The sequence below is a fragment of the Schistocerca piceifrons genome, chromosome 2 (genome assembly GCF_021461385.2).
Source record: "Schistocerca piceifrons isolate TAMUIC-IGC-003096 chromosome 2, iqSchPice1.1, whole genome shotgun sequence".
In the NCBI taxonomy this organism is placed as follows: Eukaryota; Metazoa; Arthropoda; class Insecta; order Orthoptera; family Acrididae; genus Schistocerca; species Schistocerca piceifrons.
In genome coordinates, this window is record NC_060139.1 from 480,620,179 (window position 1) to 480,642,065 (window position 21,887).

The 21,887-nt window shown below is 38.1% G+C and overlaps 1 protein-coding gene across 1 annotated transcript in view; it reads right to left on the minus strand.

The window, feature by feature from the left end:
- Window positions 1-1,769: 1,769 nt before the first annotated feature.
- LOC124777269 (nose resistant to fluoxetine protein 6-like) overlaps window positions 1,770-21,887 on the minus strand; it is a 189,703-nt gene continuing 169,585 nt past the window's right edge. The window contains exons 13-14 of the mRNA XM_047252601.1: window positions 16,670-16,808; window positions 1,770-2,212 (exon numbers count right to left, since the gene is read on the minus strand). Of these exons, the coding sequence (XP_047108557.1) occupies window positions 16,701-16,808 (108 nt within the window). The 3' untranslated portion in view covers window positions 1,770-2,212; window positions 16,670-16,700. The remainder of the gene's footprint in view (window positions 2,213-16,669; window positions 16,809-21,887) is intronic.

Below are 21,887 nucleotides of genomic sequence, written 5' to 3' on the forward strand. Positions count from 1 at the left end.
AAATGGAGCTTGAAAGAATTTAACAGAAGAAAGGGGCAGCCTTGAGTACTTTTGATAAAATAAGCAGAGGTTTCAAAACTCTGAGTGTCAGGAAGGGAAAGTTGATGCTCAGTGTGTTTCATCAGTTTTGACTTAAAGCAGTAAGAAATGGCTTTAATGAGAAAACCATTAAAAACTAGCCATGGAAAGACTGATGTGGTAACAGGAGAACAACCAACTGGATCACTGAGCAGACTTGTAATTACAACCATAATGAAAATGAAGTGAATGTGTGTAGGACATATAGACAGGTGTATAAATGGCAGGCAGAGAAGGAAATTCTTTATGAATTCCAAAAGAGAAAGAAAGCTATAGATGATGATTGAAAGAGAGATAAATGTGTGGCATCAGAAAGTATGTAGGAGAAACATGGAAGTGTATAGCTGAAGGCCATAATGCATGGAAAAATTAATGAAACATCCTTACGCAGCAGGGAATATGAAACGGATGATGGTTGTGGTAATAATGGTGGCAGTATTGACGAACACTGGGTGAGCTGAATGACATCTATGCACCAACTGTTCTGTAGTCAGTTGCTTGGCCTTGGTTTGTTTTTACAGATCATAGGTAACATGATATCATCCCTCCCTCTTCCCATAAACCTGATCTTTGCTTCCTTGAAGTCCTTGGAATGGGCATAGGAAATAATCAACCGTTTCTTATTACCACAAAACGTTTTACTATTGAGAGAGGCATGTGTTCTGTAAAGTGTTGTATGAACATCACTGAATTTGTGTTACTGAAAACTACTAACCAAGTTTTAAAAAAGCATTTTATTTGAAATATAAATAAATAAATAGGGTACCTATAGCTCTCAGAGTAAACAGGTTACAAAAATACATTTCTCATTTTTCCATTGATAAGTTGTGACTATTCATCCACATAAATATTAATTATCAATATCTTTAATCTATAACAATATATTCAAGCTGAAAAAAGTCCAGCACCTCAGTCTATTAATTAAGCTAGGGACAATGACCCACATGATCAGTGAATTTAAACTGCGTTTGTACCTAAGTAGAAATTTTCACTCTGCAAAATGAAAATTCCTGACAGAAAAAAAACTGTGTGCCAAGCCCTTTGCCTTTTTTTAGCTTGTATCATGGAATTGAAGAGTAATCACATTGTTTATTCGGTAAAGGCATTTCATCTGAAAAGTTCACTGCCAGTCCTGGTAAAAGACAGTTTTTAATTGACATGAAGTCTCAATACAGTTTAGATTTCACTGCTGTACAAAGTTACATACATATCTTTGTTACTGCTTACATGCACTATGTATTTTTCCTCGCATGCAACTGATAATAGATAGAAGAAAGTTCTTTAAGATTATTAGTAATTATGGAACATTATCTCTATTCAGTTGAGGTTCTAGTAGTTCTGCTGCTCTTCATTGCAGATCAATGTCAATCTGTCCAGAAATATGAAAATGATTCTGTTAAATATTACCATACTTATTTATTGACTCATTGATATCATGTAGGCCATTGAGATCAATCAGTATCAGACATCATCCTTAGATATTTAAATACCAATTTCTATCAATTAATTGCTCAATACAACTGTAAATTGTAAAATGTAAACGAATTCTCACTGTGCAGTTAAGCAACACTAGACATGTAGAATTATTTAAAGAGGCAGAAACGTTGTAAGAAGTTCTTGCCTGACACTTTATAGTCTCACTGGCAGCTAATGTGGTGGTATGCATCTGTCTGATGAATAAAATTGAACAATAACTTAAAAAACACTTTTTATTTATTTTAGTTTTAATATTTTACACATAAAAATAAATAAATAACATTATTTATGTACAAAATGGTAACAGTAACTTCCAATATATGTAGATATTACATATATTGCAGAATATTTCTTTGGAGCATGAACAATATTTTCACTATGATGGAAGTTATCTCACCACCAAAAAAACCCATCACTACTAAGGTTTTATAATTCCTAACCCACAAGTAGAGTCTTTGAACCACTGGTGATCATATTCTTGTTAGGAAACAGTGAATGTATTTGTATAAGCAAATTTTCTGTACTCAATATGTACAGTGTTTTCCCATTTTAACACTGAAATGGTTGTAAACCTTCAGTATGTGCATAAATACCCTCATAGATACATGCTCTCTGCAGAGGAGATGTGTTGTATCATCGATGAGTTTCAGCAGGATACCTGTTGGCATTAAATTAATTTTACTGCAGTTACTTAATGAATAGTTAGACCCAAAAATTAAAAAATACATACAAACAAAATGATTAATCCTAACAGATTATATGAGGAGTGAGATCCCACACAGTAGAAACTGACATGTATGTGACATATTCTACATCTACATCTACATCTATAATCTGCAAACCACTGTGAGGTGCATGGCAGAGGGTACATCCCATTGTACTAATTTTTAGGGTTTCTTCCTGTTCCATTCACATATGGAGGGTCTCCAGGTACTGAAGAAAAGTGCTTAACAAAACATAAATTTTTCAGTGGCACTCACTCCTTGTAAAATTCTTCAAGTTGTTTTTAAACCCAAAAACCAAATCATGATTATGTTTTCATAACACACTGTATATCTCACTTAAAATCTGGACCTTAATGCATATTTCATTGTCAACATTTGGCCAAAACAGATAAACAGCTTCTTCTCTTCTTCTTCTTCAGTAGCTCTACAGCCCTTGGTGAGCCTTGGCTTCTTCAACAATCTTCCTCCACACTTCTCGGTTATTTGCTGCTCTTTTCCACCCCCGGACTCCCATATTGCTGATATCCATTATTACCTCATCGATCCATCTTCTTCTAGGTCTCCCTTTTCGCCTAACTGAATGGATCATACCTTTCATCATTTTCTTTGGCATTCTATCCTCTGCCATTCTCTCCAAGTGTCCTAGCCATCGTATTCGCTGTGATTTAACAAATTTTACTATGTCCCTGCCTTGTATTAACTCCTGTAATTCAGCATTGTAGCGTATTCTCCAGCCTTCTTCCTCCCTTATTGGCCCATAGATTTTGCGTAGTATTTTCCGCTCAACGCTTCTTAGAGCATTTTTATCGTGTTCTGTCAATGTCCATACCTCTGAGCCGTATGTGATAACTGGGCGGACTAGGGAATTATATATTAGCAATTTAGTTTTTCTTGTAACAAGGCTACTTTTGAAAAGCTGCATATTTGCAAAGTAAGCTCTGTTTCCTGCTTGTATTCTTTCCCTTATAGCCTTTCCAATACTGTTATCATTTGTTATTAGGGCTCCCAAATAGTTAAAAGAGGACACTCCATTGAAGCATTTCCCATTGATGTTTAGGTTTTTAGGGGTTCTTCTGGCCTCAGATTGTGACATTACCATATATTTTGTTTTGTTTACATTTACTATGAGGCCAATTTTTAAGGCTTCTGTTTCCATTGCCCGGTATGTTTCTAGGAGTGTATTGGTATTTCTTCCTACTATAGCAATGTCATCAGCGTATGCACATATCTGGCTAGTTTTCATAAATATGGTGCCTCTTTTGTTGATTTTATTTACTGCACTATGCAGGGCAATGTTGAATAGGACAGTGGAGAGGCTATCCCCTTGCTTCACACCTTTATTAAAGTCAAAGCTCTCACTTGTTCTGCTAAGGACCTTTACTTTTGCTCTTGTCTCTGTCATTGTCATTCTGATTAGTCTTATTAATTTAGCACATATACCAACTTCTTTCAGTACTCTGTATAGTTCTTGCCGAATTATGCTGTCAAAGGCTTGTTTGAAATCGATGAATAAGAAATGCAGATCTATATCATATTCATAGAACTTTTCCATCATTTGCCTTATCACAAATATTTGATCAGTTGTTCCTCTGCCCGGTCGAAAGCCACACTGATATTCCCCTAGTATGCCTTCTGCACACTTCCGTATCCTTTCGTTTAATATACTTGTGAAGATCTTATAAGCTGTACTTAGGAGTGTTACACCTCTATAGTTTTCACATGCTGTTCTGTCCCCTTTCTTATAAATGGGGACTATTATTCCAATTTTCCAATTATCTGGCATAGTTTCTGTTTCCCATATATCTGATATTAATGTGTGCAGTTCCTTTATTACAGCCTCACCACCAGTTTTTATTAATTCAGCAATTATGCTGTCTTCCCCAGGGGCTCGATTGTTTTTTGACTTGTGCACAGCCTGGGAGACCTCTTGTAGTGTTGGTTTTCTTGCCTCATTGGTTTCATTGTCTACTTCCAGCTCCACTCTTCCCTCCTGTGCAGCTGTCTCTTCATCTTCTAGGCTGGTGCTTAGTGTATCTTTGAAATATTCTGCCCATCTTCCCACTATCTGTTCTTCCTCCCTTATCATTTTCCCATCTTTACTGGAACAGGCCATTGTTTTTGGTTGGAATCTATTCTTCATTTTGCCTATGGCATGATAGAACTTTCTTATTTCACTCTGTTCCTTTAGTTCTTCTAGTTCTTGAAATTTCTTCTTATTCCACTCTCTTTTCTTTCTCTTGCACAGTCTGTTAGCTCTTCTCCTTAATTCTCTATATTGTTCCACATTATTTCTGGTTTCTCTCTGTAGCATTTTTGTTCTTGCCCTGTTCTTTTCCTCTATTGCTGACCTGCAATCTTCATCAAACCACTCCTGGGTTCTTCTGTTCCTTCTTATGCCTATTATTTCCTCTGCAGCATCCTTAATGGCTTTTTCAAACCTGTTCCACCTTCCATCTACTCCTTCTGTGGTCTCTTCATTGCTCAACTTTCTGCTTAGTGTTGCTTGGTATTTTTTTACTTCATCGGGGATGTTCAGTTTGTCTGTATTCCATTTCACCATCTTTCCCATTCTGTTGCCATTTGTTAGTGACAGTTTCTCTCTCAAGACTGATTTTATCAGAAAGTGGTCTGAATCACAGTTTGGTCCTCTGCAGCTCCGTACATCCGTGACTGACGTGGAGTGGCGTGCAATCACTAAAATATGATCAATCTGATTGACTACTCCATTGGCTGCAGACTTCCAAGTTCCCAGATGGATCCTTTTATGTGGAAAGCAGGTACTTTTAATAATCATATTATTCCTTGCTGCGAATTGGCATAATAAGTCTCCATTCTCATTGTTTTCTTCATGTAGTGAATATTTTCCAGAAACTCCATACAGATGTTCATTCCTCCCTATTTTTGCATTAAAATCTCCTATTACTAGCATCAGGTCATATTTAGGTACTGCACCGTATACTTTTTCCAAGTCTTCGTAGAAATGTTCTTTAATTATATCCTCTTTTTCCTCTGTTGGTGCATGTGCATTAACTATTGATATATTCCTAAATTTACCTTTTGGTCTGAGTCTGCACATCCTTTCATTTATGGGTTCAAATTCTAGAAGGCTTTTCCTAACTTCCCTAGTTATTATAAACCCTGTTCCAAGTTGGCCTGTTCTTTCTCCTGGTCCACTATATACCAACGAGTACTCAGGTTTATCTATCTGCCCATTCCCCTGCCATCTTATTTCCTGTAGCCCTACAATATCATATTTGAATTTTAAAATTTCATTAGCTATTTCTTTCATCTTTCCAGGCTGAAGCATTGTCCTCACATTCCATGATGCTACTGTTACATCCTTTATCCGTTTCCTTTGCCGGGGTCGTGATACATGTTTTCCATCCAGTTTCCGAGGCTTCTGTTGAATTTCCGTAATATTCTTTTTTTTTTACAGTATGGGGTTATTAGCCCCATGCCCAACCCCCAAACTGGAGGACCAGGATTTGTATGAGGTTTACTCCTCTAGGGAAGCTGGCTTCACTACGCCTCTAGAGCCCTCCCTGCCCTATGTTGTGGGACACACTTTGTCTGGCTCCTCTGTCGGGACCAGTCCGGCTTGGGAGACCCTGCCAGTAGCTATGCTACCGCCGGCATAGCTCTCGACTTCACCGAAGCACGCAAACCCTCCCGCCCGGCACTGAAGGTGCCTACTATAAGGCGGTGTCCCCTGAGAGGGGATAAACAGCTTACTCTCACCTTTATGTCTATAGGATTATTGAGTGTCAGCTGAATCTTACTCAAAGACTTCTGACAAAGCCAAAACAAATTCTTGTGACATGTAAAAGCTATCAATGACACCAGTGCTGGAGTCCAGACTCTCATAGATGACAAAGGAAATAAAACTGGTGGTAACAAAGCAAAAGCAGAGAAACTTCACTCCATTTTCAAATGTTCCTTCACAAGGAAAATCCAGGAATACTATCCCAGCTTAATTCTCTCTCTCCACTGAAAATGTGATTGATAGAGATATTAGTGTCAGTGGTATTGAGAAACTGCTGCAGTTGCAATGGAATCCTTGTCATATTCTATTTAGTGTATGTAGCTAAGCTAGCCCTCTTTCCGTTATAAAATACCCCAGATACATTACAAATGTGTCCACTAGTTGGAAGAAAGGAGAAGTCACATCTTTCTATATGACGAATGGCAGAATTGATCCACAAAACTACCATCCAGTATCACTGACATCCATCACTTAGTGATTCTAAGTACTTGTTCTGAGATCTGTCACAGTCATATATTACCACTGACAAATATAGAAGTAACTTTAGATGTGCCACAGGAAAACGGGCTGGACACTTGCTGTCACTGTTTTATGTTAACTGTCTGGCAGACAATATAAATAGAAACTTCAGACATTTCATGAATGATGTAATTATCTACAATGAAGTGTTATTTGAATAAAGCTTCACAAATTTCTTGTCAGTTCATGATAAGATTTTGAAGTGATAAAAGGATTTGCAATTTACGCTGAATGTTAAAAAAAAAAAAAAAAAAAAAAAAAAAAAAAAAAAAAAAAAAAAAAAAAAAAAAAGACTTCACAAAGTACAAAAACATAATATCCTATGATCACAATAACAATGATCACAACTGTAATCAGTTAACTCAAACAATTATATGGAGATAACAATTTGTGGGGATATAAAGTGGAATAATTATGTAAGTCAGTTGAAAGTAAATTAGGTGGCAGATTTTGGTTCAGTGGTAGGATACTGAGAAAATCCAGTCAGTTTACAAGGAGATCTCTTATGAAACACAGGTGCAATCCATCGCAGAATACCTCTCAAAATGTGTGGAATCCATACCAAATAGGACTAACAGGGTATGTTGGATGTATGCAGAGAACTACAGCAAGCATTATAGCAGCTCTGTTTGACTCACAGGAGAGCATCATGGAAATGCTAAAAAAATATGAAGTGGAAGATACTTGAACAAAGGTATGAACTATCTTGCAAAAAGCCTACTCACGTACTTGCAAGAATCAGTTTTAAGTGAAGGATCCACGATATGGTGCATGTTTCAACCAGCTTTTCATCTGGATGATGGCATGTCATAATATGACCACTGACTTGTAACAAGAAATGTGATTCACTCGCCCATGTGACACATTTCCATCAATACATAGTTAAGTCTCAATGATCCTGCATCCACTGAAATTGTAATCAATGATCACATTAGGTCAACATGGGAACATTTAAGTGTCATTTGCCATGGAGCCCCATATTCAACAATGTTCACTGAATGGTATGCCTGAACATGTTTGTCCCTGCTTATTGTCCAGTCTGCCTGTACTGCTTTACAGAGCAGGCAAGCTTCTGACCTCCACATTGTTGGATGGGGTGTGGGCATCTGATATCTTATCACTTGTTCAGGTTTCACCATCCTTCAGTCACTTCCCATAGATGCCAACAACAGTAGCTTGTAAATAGCTGCACAGTTTTTCTGTTTATGCGATGCTCATTCCCATGTGCCAGGATACGACAGTCTGCCCTTTTGTCAATGTTGTTTAACCACTCATTATCAGCACATATCATTCCTTGTATGATTCCTTACTTGTCCCAGCTTCACTTATAAACTTTACTTACCACATCACACATACAGAACACCAGCAAATGGCATTCAGTCTAGTGGCAGGCAGTAGTCATAATGTTTTAGCTGATAAGTGTATATACTGTGCAAGCAGCTGTACAGTGCATGGCAAAGAGTACTGCATACTAATATTGTCAATATTCTGACCTATGTACAAGATATGCAATGGAGGCAGCATAATGGTTACACAGTCTTCTTTGAATCTTGGTTTTCCAGATGTACCTAACAGGGTTTCACAAGAATTACATCTTTTTCCCTAGCGTTCCATTTAAGTTCCACAGTGATTTCTATAACAGTTTTACACGTACTGAATCAATCTGCTATGGTCCCAGTAGCACATCTCTGAATTGTTTGTTGGCTCTCATTGCTTACTTGATAAGGACTCAAATTACTGTAACAATAGTTTAGAACAGGGTGTACAATCATGTTTTATGCAAAGTTCCTTACAGATACACTAGACTTTTTCAGAACCCTTCTAATAAATCTAAGTTCTCCATCAGCCTTCCCTAATACTAGTTTCATGTGATCATCTCTTTTCATATAACTTCTTAGTATTACTGTACACCTAAGTAGATTCAACATGATATATTTCAGATGTTCATCTCTGGTTTTGTGAGGTGATGCTAGTGGGGTCTGCCTCTTTGTTATAGTCATTATCTTACACTTATACATAATTAAAGAGGTCTACCAGCATAATGGTGGCTATTTAACAAAAGCCAGTAAGTACAACGCATAGAAGGTGTTGCCTTTTAAAGATTTCTGGCCTTCAGATATTCCGATGTGACATTCCTCTAGTATTATGTGTGGACTCTTACATACAGACTGTTACTGAAATAGTTGAGAGTGAATGAGCAAAGCTGAGTTGCAACAGTTCACATCACTGTTGAACAGCATTTCCAAATGCAGAACAAAATACAATAATTATTTCTTATATTAATGTCTGAGCCTGGCGGACTAGTGGTAAAGCACTTGGCTGGAAACATTTCACAGAATAGAGTCCCAGTTGGACAGTAGAAATTTTCAGTCTGCCTTTAATCCAGCATTCATCTCCCAATGATGTGATTAGCTGCCAAGAATGACACATGCTTCAGTTTCCAAGTTAAACTGTAGGTCCCCTTTCCCATTTGGACAAATGGTGTAGATTAAGGTCACCCAAGTCACCGAAGTGGTATCTAATTGAAAGACTTGCATGTAGCCATTAAGCCATACAAAATTATTATTACTATGTTATTGTTTATTTCCTTATGTTTTATTACTAACAAGCTGTTATAATAAAGCTGGTCATATGCAAGTCTAAGGCTTCCATTGAGTCCCTTGTTGACCAATACGGTGTGGCAGTAGAAGATAGCAAAATGAAAGCTGAAGTTATAAATTTCACATTCAAGAATTTGTTCACACAGGGGAATCATACAAATATACTGTCATTTGGCCATCGTACAGATTCCTGCATGGACAACATAGTTTAAGCATACCCAGCATGGAGAAACAACTGAAGGATTTTAAAGGAAATAAATCACCAGGTCTGGATGGAATCCCTGTTCAATTTCACAAAGATTACACTACAGCATTGGTCTCTTACCTAGTTTGCATTTATTGTGAATCTCTCGACCAGTGCAAAGCCCCAAGTGACTGACAAAAAGTGCAGATTACCACAGTATGTCAGAAAGGTAAAAGAATGGACCGCACAATTACAGACCAATATCTCTAACTTCTGTTTGCTGCAGGATCCTTGAACATATTCTCATTTTGAATGTAATAAACTTTCTTGAGACTGAGAAGCTAATGTGCATGAAACAGCATGTTTTTAGAAAGAATCACTTGAGCAAAACTCAGCTTGCCTTTTTCCCACAAGATAAACTGAGAACAAACGATGAAGGGAAACAGGAAGATTCCATGTTTCTAGATTTCTGGAAAGCATTTAACATAGTGCCCCATTGCATGCTGTTAACAAAAGTTTGAGGAAATGGAATAAGTCCACAAATATATAAGAGGCTCAAAGACTTCTTAAATAATAGAACCCAGCATGTTTCCCTTGGTGGCGAGTGTTCATCAGAGACAAGGATATTCTCAGGAGTGCCTCAGAGAAGTGTGATAGGACTGCTGTTGTTCTCTATATACATAAATGATTTGGCTGACAGGGTGGGCAGCAATCTGTGATTATTTGCTGATGATGCCATGGTGTATGGCAAGGTGTCAAAGGTGAGCGACTGTAGGAAGGTACAAGACAACTTACACAAAATTTCCAGTTGGTAAGATCAATGGCAGCTAGCCCTAAATGCAGAAAAATGTTAAGTTAATGCAGATGAGTAGGAAGATCAAACCTGTAATGTTTGGATATGGTATTACTAATGTCCTGCTTAACACAGTCAAATCGTTTAAATACCTGGGCATAATGTTGCAAAGTGATATGAGGTGGAAAGAGCATGTGAGAACTATGCTAGGAAAGGTAAATGAACAGCTTTGGTTTACTGGGAGAATTTTAGGAAAGCGTGGTTCAGCTGTAAAGGAGACTGCACATATGACACTGGTGTGACCTATTCTTGAGTACTGCTTGAGTGTTTGGGGTGCATACCAGGTCAGATTGAAGGAAGACATTAAAGCAATTCAGAGGCAGGCTGCTAGATATGTTACCAGTAGGTTCAAACAACACCTAAGTGTTATGGAGATGCTTTGGGAACTCACATGGGAATCCCTGGAGGGCAGTTGAAGTTGTTTCTGAGAAACACTATTGAGAAAATTTAGAGAACTGGCATCTGAAGCTGACTGCCAAACAATTCTACTGCCACCAGCATATATTGCGGGTATGGACCACAAAGATACGATATGAGAAATTAGGGCTTATACAGAGGCATAACAACAATCTTTTTTTCCTTGTTTATTTGTGAGGCAACAGGAAAGGAAATTACAAGTAGTGGTATGAGTTACCCTCCACCACACACACCACGTGGTGGCTTATGGAGAATCTATGTAGATGTAGATGAAAGTATTGCAACTAAATTTTTAGACAGAAAGGGGGAAATATTGGCACATATTATTAGCATGTTTACAAGCAGCACTCTTTGGCATCAGCAATACATTAGATAGCATGATTTCCAAGCTTCACGGGCACCATGTATCATAAAAATCACTGTCATTCTGACCACATTTCAAAACCTCTTGGAAACAAGTAAACTGTTCCTGTGAGTTAATGCTTTTGTGACAGATTTAGCACACATTTTCCTCATATACAAATCCTCATTAATGATTTCATGTCCTGTGATTTTATCCATCCATGCAGCCTCTGTTATTATCTGAGCACTTAACTGAGGACTGGTATTGAGAAGTTCATGTGTGTGGTTCATACTATTCTTAGATTTGCTTATTGGTGGGTGTCCGGAATGGAATTTGACCTCCAGCTATTAGTTGAATATCTTGTGTAATCACAAAACTTGTGAAGCTAAGAGACGATCTTCTCCAAAGACTTGCTGATGTTGCATCCTGTTTGAACTGACTGAGGCTAGCATAAACATGGCAGAATTAGTAGGAAAGCTTCTAGTTTTAAAAACATAAGAAAGAGAAAATCACTGGAGCTTTCCAATCAAACTAAGTAGCTAATTTATATCTAAAAACAAAGATGATGTGACTTACCAAACGAAAGCGCTGGCAGGTCGATAGACACACAAACAAACACAAACATACACACAAAATTCTAGCTTTCGCAACCAACGGTTGCTTCGTCAGGAAAGAGGGAAGGAGAGGGAAAGATGAAAGGATGTGGGTTTTAATGGAGAGGGTAAGGAGTCATGCCAATCCCGGGAGCGGAAAGACTTACCTTAGGGGGAAAAAAGGACGGGTATACACTCGCACACACACACATATCCATCCACACATATACGGACACAAGCAGACATATTCAAAGGCAAAGAGTTTGGGCAGAGATGTCAGTCGAGGTGGAAGTGCAGAGGCAAAGATGTTGTTGAATGACAGGTGAGGTATGAGTGGCGGCAACTTGAAATTAGCGGAGATTGAGGCCTGATGGATAATGGGAAGAGAGGATATATTGACGAGCAAGTTCCCATCTCCAGAGTTTGGATAGGTTGGTGTTAGTGGGAAGTATCCAGATAACCCGGACAGTGTAACACTGTGCCAAGATGTGCTGGCCGTGCACCACGGCATGTTTAGCCACAGGGTGATCCTCATTACCAACAAACACTGTCTGCCTGTGTCCATTCATGCAAATGGACAGTTTGTTGCTGGTCATTCCCACATAGAATGCGTCACAGTGTAGGCAGGTCAGTTGGTAAATCACGTGGGTGCTTTCACACGTGGCTCTGCCTTTGATCGTGTACACCTTCCGGGTTACAGGACTGGAGTAGGTGCATGGGACAGGTTTTACACCGGGGGCGGTTACAAGGGTAGGAGCCAGAGGGTAGGGAAGGTGGTTTGGGGATTTCATAGGGATGAACTAAGAAGTTACGAAGGTTAGGTGGACAGCGGAAAGACACCTGTGATGGAGTGGGGAGGATTTCATGAAGGATGGATCTCATTTCAGGGCAGGATTTGAGGAAGTCGTATCCCTGCTGGAGAGCCACATTCAGAGTCTGATCCAGTCCCGGAAAGTATCCTGTCACAAGTGGGGCACTTTTGGGGTTCTTCTGTGGGAGGTTCTGGGTTTGAGAGGATGAGGAAGTGGCTCTGGTTATTTGCTTCTGTACCAGGCCGGGAGGGTTGTTGCGGGATGCGAAAGCTGTTGTCAGGTTGTTGGTGTAATGGTTCAGGGATTCCGGACTGGAGCAGATTTGTTTGCCACGAAGACCTAGGCTGTAGGGAAGGGACCGTTTGATGTGGAATGGGTGGCAGCTGTCATAATGGAGGTACGGTTGCTTGTTGGTGGGTTTGATGTGGACGGACGTGTGAAGCTGGCCATTGGACAGGTGGAGGTCAACGTCAAGGAAAGTGGCATGGGATTTGGACTAGGACCAGGTGAATCTGATGGAACCAAAGGAGTTGAGGTTGGAGAGGAAATTCTGGAGTTCTTCTTCACTGTGAGTCCAGATCATGAAGATGTCATCAATAAATCTGTACCAAACTTTGGGTTGGCAGGCCTGGGTGACCAAGAAGGCTTCCTCTAAGCGACTCATGAATAGGTTGGTGTACGAGGGGGCCATCCTGGTACCCATGGCTGTTCCCTTTAATTGTTGGTATGTCTGGCCTTCAAAAGTGAAGAAGTTGTGGGTCAGGTAATGAGGAAAGAGGTTTTAGGCAGGGTGGCAGGTGATCGGCGTGAAAGGAAGTGCTCCATCGCAGCGAGGCCCTGGATGTGTGGGATATTTGTGTATAAGAAAGTGGCATCAATGGTTACAAGGATGGTTTGTGGGGGTAACAGATTGGGTAAGGATTCCAGGTGTTCGAGAAAGTGGTTGGTGTCTTTGATGAAGGATGGGAGACTGCATGTAATGGGTTGAAGGTGTTGATCTATGTAGGCAGAGATACGTTCTGTGGGGGCTTGGTAACCAGCTACAATGGGGCGGCCGGGATGATTGGGTTTGTGAATTTTAGGAAGAAGGTGGAAGGTAGGGGTGCGGGGTGTCAGTGGGGTCAGGAGGTTGATGGAGTCAGGTGAAAGGTTTTGTAGGGGCCCTAAGGTTCTGATGATTCCTTGCAGCTCCGCCTGGACATCAGGAATGGGATTACCTTGGCAAAGTTTGTATGTGGTGTTGTCTGAAAGCTGACGCAGTCCCTCAGCCACATACTCCCGACGATCAAGTACCACGGTCGTGGAACCCTTGTCCGCCGGAAGAATAACGATGGATCGGTCAGCCTTCAGATCACAGATAGCCTGGGCTTCAGCAGTGGTGATGTTGGGAGTAGGATTAAGGTTTTTTAAGAAGGATTGAGAGGCAAGGCTGGAAGTCAGAAATTCCTGGAAGGTTTGGAGAGGGTGATTTTGAGGAAGAGGAGGTGGGTCCCGCTGTGACGGAGGACGCAACTGTTCCAGGCAGGGTTCAATTTGGATAGTGTCTTGGGGAGTTGGATCATTAGGAGTAGGATTAGGATCATTTTTCTTCGTGGCAAAGTGATATTTCCAGCTAATTTTTGATTCATGACTTTCACTTACTGCTCATTGCTTAATATTTACATGCCTGCTACAATAATGAACAAAAACTGCCAGTTATCTACATTCTGTAAGACTAGAAGCATTTTCATATTGAACACTGTTACATATCATGCAATTAATGGGGGTTTCCTGTTGTTGAATCTAGGTAATTTTGTAATTTGTAGAAGAAAGGTCAATGGTATACAAGGTGTAGCAGAAAAGGTATGGTCAGACTTTCAGGACACATTACTCATGGAGAGAGAAAGAAAATATGTTACAAGCACATGGGTTCAGAAAGCACATAACTAATATTTAGTGTTCATCATGAACTTGTTCCAGTGCAGTGGAAATGAACACTAACACAGAGTTGGAAAATGCTTATTTAGTGTATGGATCAGTATGGTTACTCTGCTCAACATTTATTTTGTCCCATAACAAATGTGCCACAAAAGGAGGGCATTTGAAGCAATTAGTCATTAACTGAGGTAGAATGGAAATTTGACTCCTGCTGCTTGCAACTGGGAAGGCCAGATGAATGAGGCCACCGCAGTTGAGGGAAGAAATTGATAATGCATAGGACCATGACCCTAGTCCCAACATAAGACAAATTGCTGGTTTTCTTCCACAGATTAATTCAAAAAAATGTCAACCCTTATTTTAGTGTCATAGTAATGTTCACAGGTGAAGTGTATATTAAACATGACCAGACTGTAAATTTTCAGTATCAGCACATATGCAACTGTTGAGGAGTGTTATCAATACTTATTTTCTTCTATATTTGGAGCAACATTGTTGATGACTGTTAACTAGAGCCTCAAGTTTTTCTATTCAGTACAAACAAACAAACTTACAATGCTATCTTCAAGAATATCAGCAAGAAGATTTACATTTATCAGTGCAACAAAACATGTACTTTGTGCACAGTGGAGCTGCTCCTCATTTTAGTGGCCTTTAAGTAACAGGTTCCATGACAGATAGGCTGGAAGAGCTTGGTCAATTTCTTTTCCTCAAAATTCTTCAAGCCTAAACCCTTTGGACTTGCTACAGGCAGGGAGGAAACCTTAAGTTATTAAATTTAGAGAAAATAAATCTAAATTACATTTGGAAGCTCTTGTGTATCAAACTACAGCACAAAATGCAGACTATCTTCATGCGCATGCTGAGAAAAATTGTCAAACCATATACGATACTGCAGAGATATATCAGTGCATCTGCGAGTCATTGCAAAGTTAAAATGATGCACATGTCAATGCTAACATATGACATTTTGAATATTTTGTCTAAGAAAGTAGTAACTAGTAACTAGCCAGCTGATGTGAAGAGATGTAGAAAATAAATTGGGCATACAAATAAAGTGTTTCCAGATCCACATCTATATAAAAGATTTCCTTGTTCTGTGTGGAAAATGTGTTCTGAATGTTTTTCTCAACCACTTTCTTACCCTTCATATTTTTTTGATTTGCACTTAAATCTTCTAAGACTGCCAGTTACTGCCTGCAGCTTGTTAATGTCTTATTTGTGAATTTTCTGAGCAAAGTCTTGATGGCATATCATTACTTGAAAGAAAGCTGAAACTTGAGCTAATATTGTGACTACAAACTGTTTTCTGTCAATCTAAACCAAATGAAAATTTGGGTGCAACAGACTATAGGCACATTTTGATGGTGACATTCCTCCACTAAATCTCGTTCACAGTGAGTGCTCTGTGGTCAGTAGCAGTGTCTAGAAAAACTTGATTGCATTAGTTTTCTGACAACAACAATGAGACATTTCCATGGAAATACATACTTCAATGCCAATGGAAATACATACTTCAATGCCAGTATTCTCTTTCATTCCTATCGCGTATAAAACATTTTTATGACATTTGATGTACGTTTTATAGAGCTCACATGATATAACTGGTATTTCTAGAAAACAAAAGAAATAGTTGTGCAGGGATATACAGACCACATAACAACTTTGAAGAGATTATAACACCTCATTGCAGTAACTAGCAACAAATATAATTATTTTAGGTTATTGAATGTAACACTCAGAAAGTTAACCCTTAGTTGTTAACTTTGCAATAGAAGAGTCCAAATAACTGTAGACAAACTACAATTTTAGTTTTATAACCCTAATAATAAGGTGATAATATGAACAACAATAATAACTAGAAACAAATATCAGAAAAAATTAAAAATTTCTGTGCTGGTCAATAGTATATAAAGAAAAACTTGAAATTTATATTAGCAGAAATTTGTGTAGAGTTCCTGAGCTGGCACTTGTGTAAAATTAGTAAGTAATGTTGCTACCCAATAATTTGATCCATGTGTTAGAATTTGATTCTCAAATCAGCTGCCATTTAAAAAAATGTTTCAGATACATTACACGTAGTAACATAATGAGAGTAAATGAATATTTCCATCTGAAGGGCAAATAGTAACTGTTCGTCACAAAATTCCAGCAGAAGTTATTCACAGCCTGTCGCTTCACATAATTTGTTTCTTTTTTAGCAAAATAATGAAGTAACAATCCAATTTAGTGAGCATTACAATAAACAAAGAAGTGTAAAAATTTCTCATACTTCATAACAAAAGAAGTGCTGTCCTGGTACAGAGTTGTGTAAATCAGTATAATTTAAGTTCCTTGGTTATTTAACAAAAATTAGGGCAAATTTCCAGTCTGTCTTTTCCATACTAACCTTTTCAAAGGACTACATTTTTTCTTGAAAGTCATGAGAGCAATATTTTTGATATTGTTCGAATAGGTGCCTCTACACCAATAAATAAAAGAAATGCTAAGAAGTAGACAGCACAACAGTCTCCAAGAAGGGACCATATCTGAAATAAATCAAGAATACTCTGTTAGTTTTCTAAAATATTCATTGTTAAATCTGTTACAGCATTATATTATCCATGTTACTAACTTTTAGAATAATTACAATTTAATTGTTCAAATAAAAAATATTAAATTAAACACAATTTAATTTGATTTAAGCAGAATTACTTATTGATACAATCATTGTATTCCACAAACTCTATGATACAGGAGAATGTCCTAGAATGTGGAGCAAGCTAAGTTATGCAGAAACGAAGAGAAACAGCTGTCAAATAGTAATACTTTGCACTGCATTAACAGTTCACTGTCAGTACACTGCCACTTTACATTTGTACTTTAATGTATTATTATGAACATAATAAAATTAGTAAGAAAGCTATTATTTTGAGAAAAATGGTAAAGAAAAATAGTGCTTTTCTTAGTTTATGTAACTAGCTACAGTCTGATCCTTTAAGCTTATATATAACTACTTCCTTGGTACTTACATAACTATAGTCATAATTATCAAAGAACAGCAGTTACTGAAATATGGTAAGAACAGAAGTCTTTCTAAACTGAATGTTGTAATATAATATAGCTCTTAATATGAGTTTACCATTCTTGAAACTAGATAACCTGATATTTTCTGGAGGGAATGGCAAATAAAGAATTTTTTTAGAGATTATTAATTTCTACAAGCATATTGTTAAAGAGATTTACACTTTGACACAGAACACCAGCATGATTTCTGGATGTGAAGACAAGGAGTACATATGAATTTTTGTGTCTCCCACTGTGATTGTGTTTATCTGAAATTTATTTCACTACTAGCACAAGTACCATTAAGGAGTAAATGTACTTGTAGTTGGAATTACTTTATGCAATTTTTTTATTCTTCATATTTGCCAAATAAATGATTTATGTACTTCGGCTACCCAGATCCGGAAGAGAATTCCATCAGACCACTGGGATGTCAAGCCCTTTTCTTTCTTCCCCCCATGTGACACCAGCAAGTCAAAGTAGGGAAAATAAGCTGGAAAACTTATCTTAAAATAAGCCCATTGAGAGAAGCTGAATTTCTGGTTCCTCAGACAACTGGTGTGTTAAACTCTAATCTTCCTCTCTCCCATAAGACAAAAAGAAATAAAAAACTGCAAAGTAAGCTGGTTTACTTGCCTTAAAATCAGCACAATGAGAGAATCTGAATGCAGGTTCTTGATTAGTTTATTTATTTGTTGACTCCAGTTTAGTTTGTTTTCCAGTTGGATATTAAGGTATTTTACACAAAGTTTTTCATGTAGTGCATCACCATAATATTTATTTATGGTAACAGCAGGTCATTTCACCTGTTTAAACTGCATAATGTGGATCTTTGTGAGATTAAGACAAAATTTTTGCTTAAACTGGTTGTAGCCTGTTCACTATAATTTGGGTGTGAATGGAGTCATTAATTTGAGCTATTGATTTGTACATTTGTGTCATAAATAAATTTGTTGCTTTTTGAACTATCCTTACAAATCTTTGGAAAGTAATTTACATAGATGAAGGTGGTGAGTTGATATAGCACTGAACCCTATGGTACTCCATACTATATGTTTTCCCATTCTGAGTTTATTTTTATTTCCATGGCACTGTCTGCCTGTGTAGCACACTGATTTCAGCTATTAAAGTAAGAGGGTTGCCGTTACTACCAGATCATTTTAAATTCCATAGTAGGATTTGAACATCCATATAGTATAAGAGGTCTTGGTAGGCAACAGCTTATATCACCAGGAGAAATTACCTTATTTGAGTCTATCATAAAATTATTTGTGTGAGCATATATGCAATCTATACTTTATACTTTACTCTGTCCTTTGAACTGAGAGACAGTTAAAAAAGTTCTTCTAGAAAAGTGAGTAATCTTCTACTGTAGACCATTTCTTAAAAGTTTTTTAAAGACTGGAACTAATGAAAAGTCTTTTAATGAAAGTTACATTCTTATCTCTGAATGTTTATGAGTATTAGTATTGGATACTTAAATATTTGAAGACATATATCTTGTGCCACTGAGTGATTACAATGGTAGCTTTTGGTTGGTCTTATGAAGTCAGAACAAGATTTCAATAAGTGTAAGAAATAGCATCATGACCATGAAGCACAGTGGTGTTCAATGATAAAGATATTTAAATATTCTTGGGCTTCTATTGCTAATGTTTACCTGTGATTTAACAAAGAGAAACTAATCATTTCCATTTGAATCTTTATTATGAGCTCCAACATTTGCTGCCACTTTTTAAGAAAAAATCATTACATTTTGTTTACAGTGATTTGAATGGGTGTTGTAGCTATTCTTGCTTCCAGTATTGTCTAAAAACTAAATTTAATTGATTGTTTTTGTTTTGTTTTATTTATTGTTTGATATTGATGTAGGCAGTTTGCTTTATTATTAGAATGGTTTATATTTGTACATAATATATTTGATTCACTTTTTAATGACAGACAGGAGGATCAGTGATGGAATTTTTCATTTTTTTATGTAGATTTTGTGATTTGGTGTATAATAGTATACTGGATAATTCATAATGATGCACTTTCTCTTCTTGATACAACCTGCACTCTCTGCTCTCTTTTTATTGGAGAAGATTTTACAATGCCAGGTGTTATTCCTCACAAATAATTTAACAATAGGAAACAAGCCAAAGCTGGACAACAACAACTATAGGTATCATAAATCAGTATTACTTTATAACATTTAATTCTGCATAACATTATTAAAATTTCTTTAACTTCTGTATGAAACTGGACATACTTCCTGCTGACGATCTGTATACTGTCAGTATTACTAGCTTGTGTGTACTTGTTTTTCTGTCTCATCAGAAATCATGGCTAAGGGACATCTGTTTTTAAAGTAATTAGAACTGCTGGAAACAAAATGAAAGTAGAAGAAAAGGTCCATGTTGTTATCTTATTCATAAAAAATATTGTATGTGTTTATCAGTACTGCTGCATAAAAAATCAAAGAAAGTTTTTGGAGTTTTTGATAGGGAACTGAACTGAATTACAATTTAAGGATCATACAAACATGATGAGAAGGCCAACATCTGTTCAGCAACACTGATTACCATATACAAGAAGTTCTTATGAATAAGATAACATTACGGAAAGGATAGATCACTACTCACCATATAGAGGAGTGATGAGTCACAGACAGGACCACTGAAATAATACTAGAAATATTTAAGCTTTCAGACAAATTCCTTTCTTAAAAGTAGAACTCCCACACATTCACATAAGAACAACTTACACATAGATGCTGCTAGGGCAGAGACAGTAGCCAAGTGTATGTGAGATGTTGCTGTATGAATATGTGAGAGTTATACTTCTGAGGAAGGACTTTGCCCAAAAGCTTAAATATTTCCAGTAATCTTTTTGGTGAATCTCAAAGCCTCTTCTACATGGTGAGCAGCAATCCATTCTTTCCATGCGGTTATACAGGGTGGTCCCGAATTCATGGTACAAACTTTAATGGTAGGTACAGGACATTGTAACAAGGATTTATTGTATAGGAATGTATAGTCGCAGGTGACGCGGTGAGGCGTAAACAGGGGAAAGAGAAATGGAGTGATCGGTTGGTGTCACTGCCGGTAGAGGGCAGTAGATGAACATGATGTATCGCAGTAGGGACAAGCGCCATTCACAATTGTGCTGCCGTAGACGATGGGTGACTTTACGTATGCAGAAAAAGCAGACATGCATTACATGTACGGCCGTGCAAATGGTAACGCCAGAGCTGCGTTACGAATGTATCGCGCGGAGTATCCTAATCGACGAATGCCGGATCATAGAATTTTTCAACGGTTACATCGTCAACTTTGTGAAACAGGTACGTTCGACGTCAACAGACATGACGCTGGTCGATTAAGAGCTGTACGCACTCCAAGACTGGAAGAACGCATCTTGAACATAGTGGCTGATAGACCCGAGTCAAGCACAAGAACTGTTGCGCGTGACGTACATGTGAGTCATCAGACTGTATGCAGAGTGTTAAATGAAAATCGCTTACACCCCTTCCATTTTCAAAAAGTACAAGCATTGAATCCGGCAGATTATCCTCTTCGCGTGAACTTCTGCCAGTGGTTGTTGCAGCAATGTGCGTTGCAGCCGGATTTCGTAGGTCATGTGCTATTTACAGATGAAGCGACATTTTCACGCGAGGGTGTCTTTAATGCGCACAATTCCCATGTGTGGGCAACAGATAATCCACATGCAACGCGTCCACATGCGTATCAACAACGTTTCGGTATTAATGTGTGGGCTGGTATTGTGAACGACTTTTTGATTGGGCCATACTTACTACCCACGCGACTCTGTGGCGAAAGCTATCTTATTTTTCTGCAAGAAGTGTTACCAGAACTGCTGCAAGATGTTCCGCTCGCCATTCGTAACCGCATGTGGTTTCAGCACGATGGAGCGCCAGCACACTTCAGCACTGCTGTACGGAATTACCTGAATGCCACGTTTGGTGCTAGATGGATTGGGCGTGGTGGACCAGTCCCTTGGCCACCCCGATCTCCTGATTTCTCTTGCCTCGATTACTTTTTATGGGGACATCTTAAGAGTCTTGTTTATGAGACTCCAGTTGACTCAGATGAGGATCTCGTTGCTCGCATATCTGTAGCTGCTGCAGGTGTGCGTGAAATACCAGGCATCTTTGAACGTGTACGCCAATCGCTGCACCGACGCTGTCAAGCATGTATCGCTCATGGTGGACGCAATTTTGAACACTTACTGTAAACATGACACTTGTCAACAACGATTTCAATAAAATCTTTCGTTTTCCTTTCGGCCGTTATTTCCCCTGTTTACGCCTCACCGCGTCACCTGGGACTATACATTCCTATACAATATATCCTTGTTACAATGTCCTGCACCTACCATTAAAGTTTGTACCATGAATTCGGGACCACCCTGTATAAGACACTGACTTTTGTCCTAATTTCAGCATAACTCCAAAAGGAGGAAACAGTTATTCAGAGACACAGAAAAAACAGCCAAAACTGAAAGTTTAGTTTGTACCAATATTAAACACTTGTACTGTCTAAATGAATAACTAGTAGAAT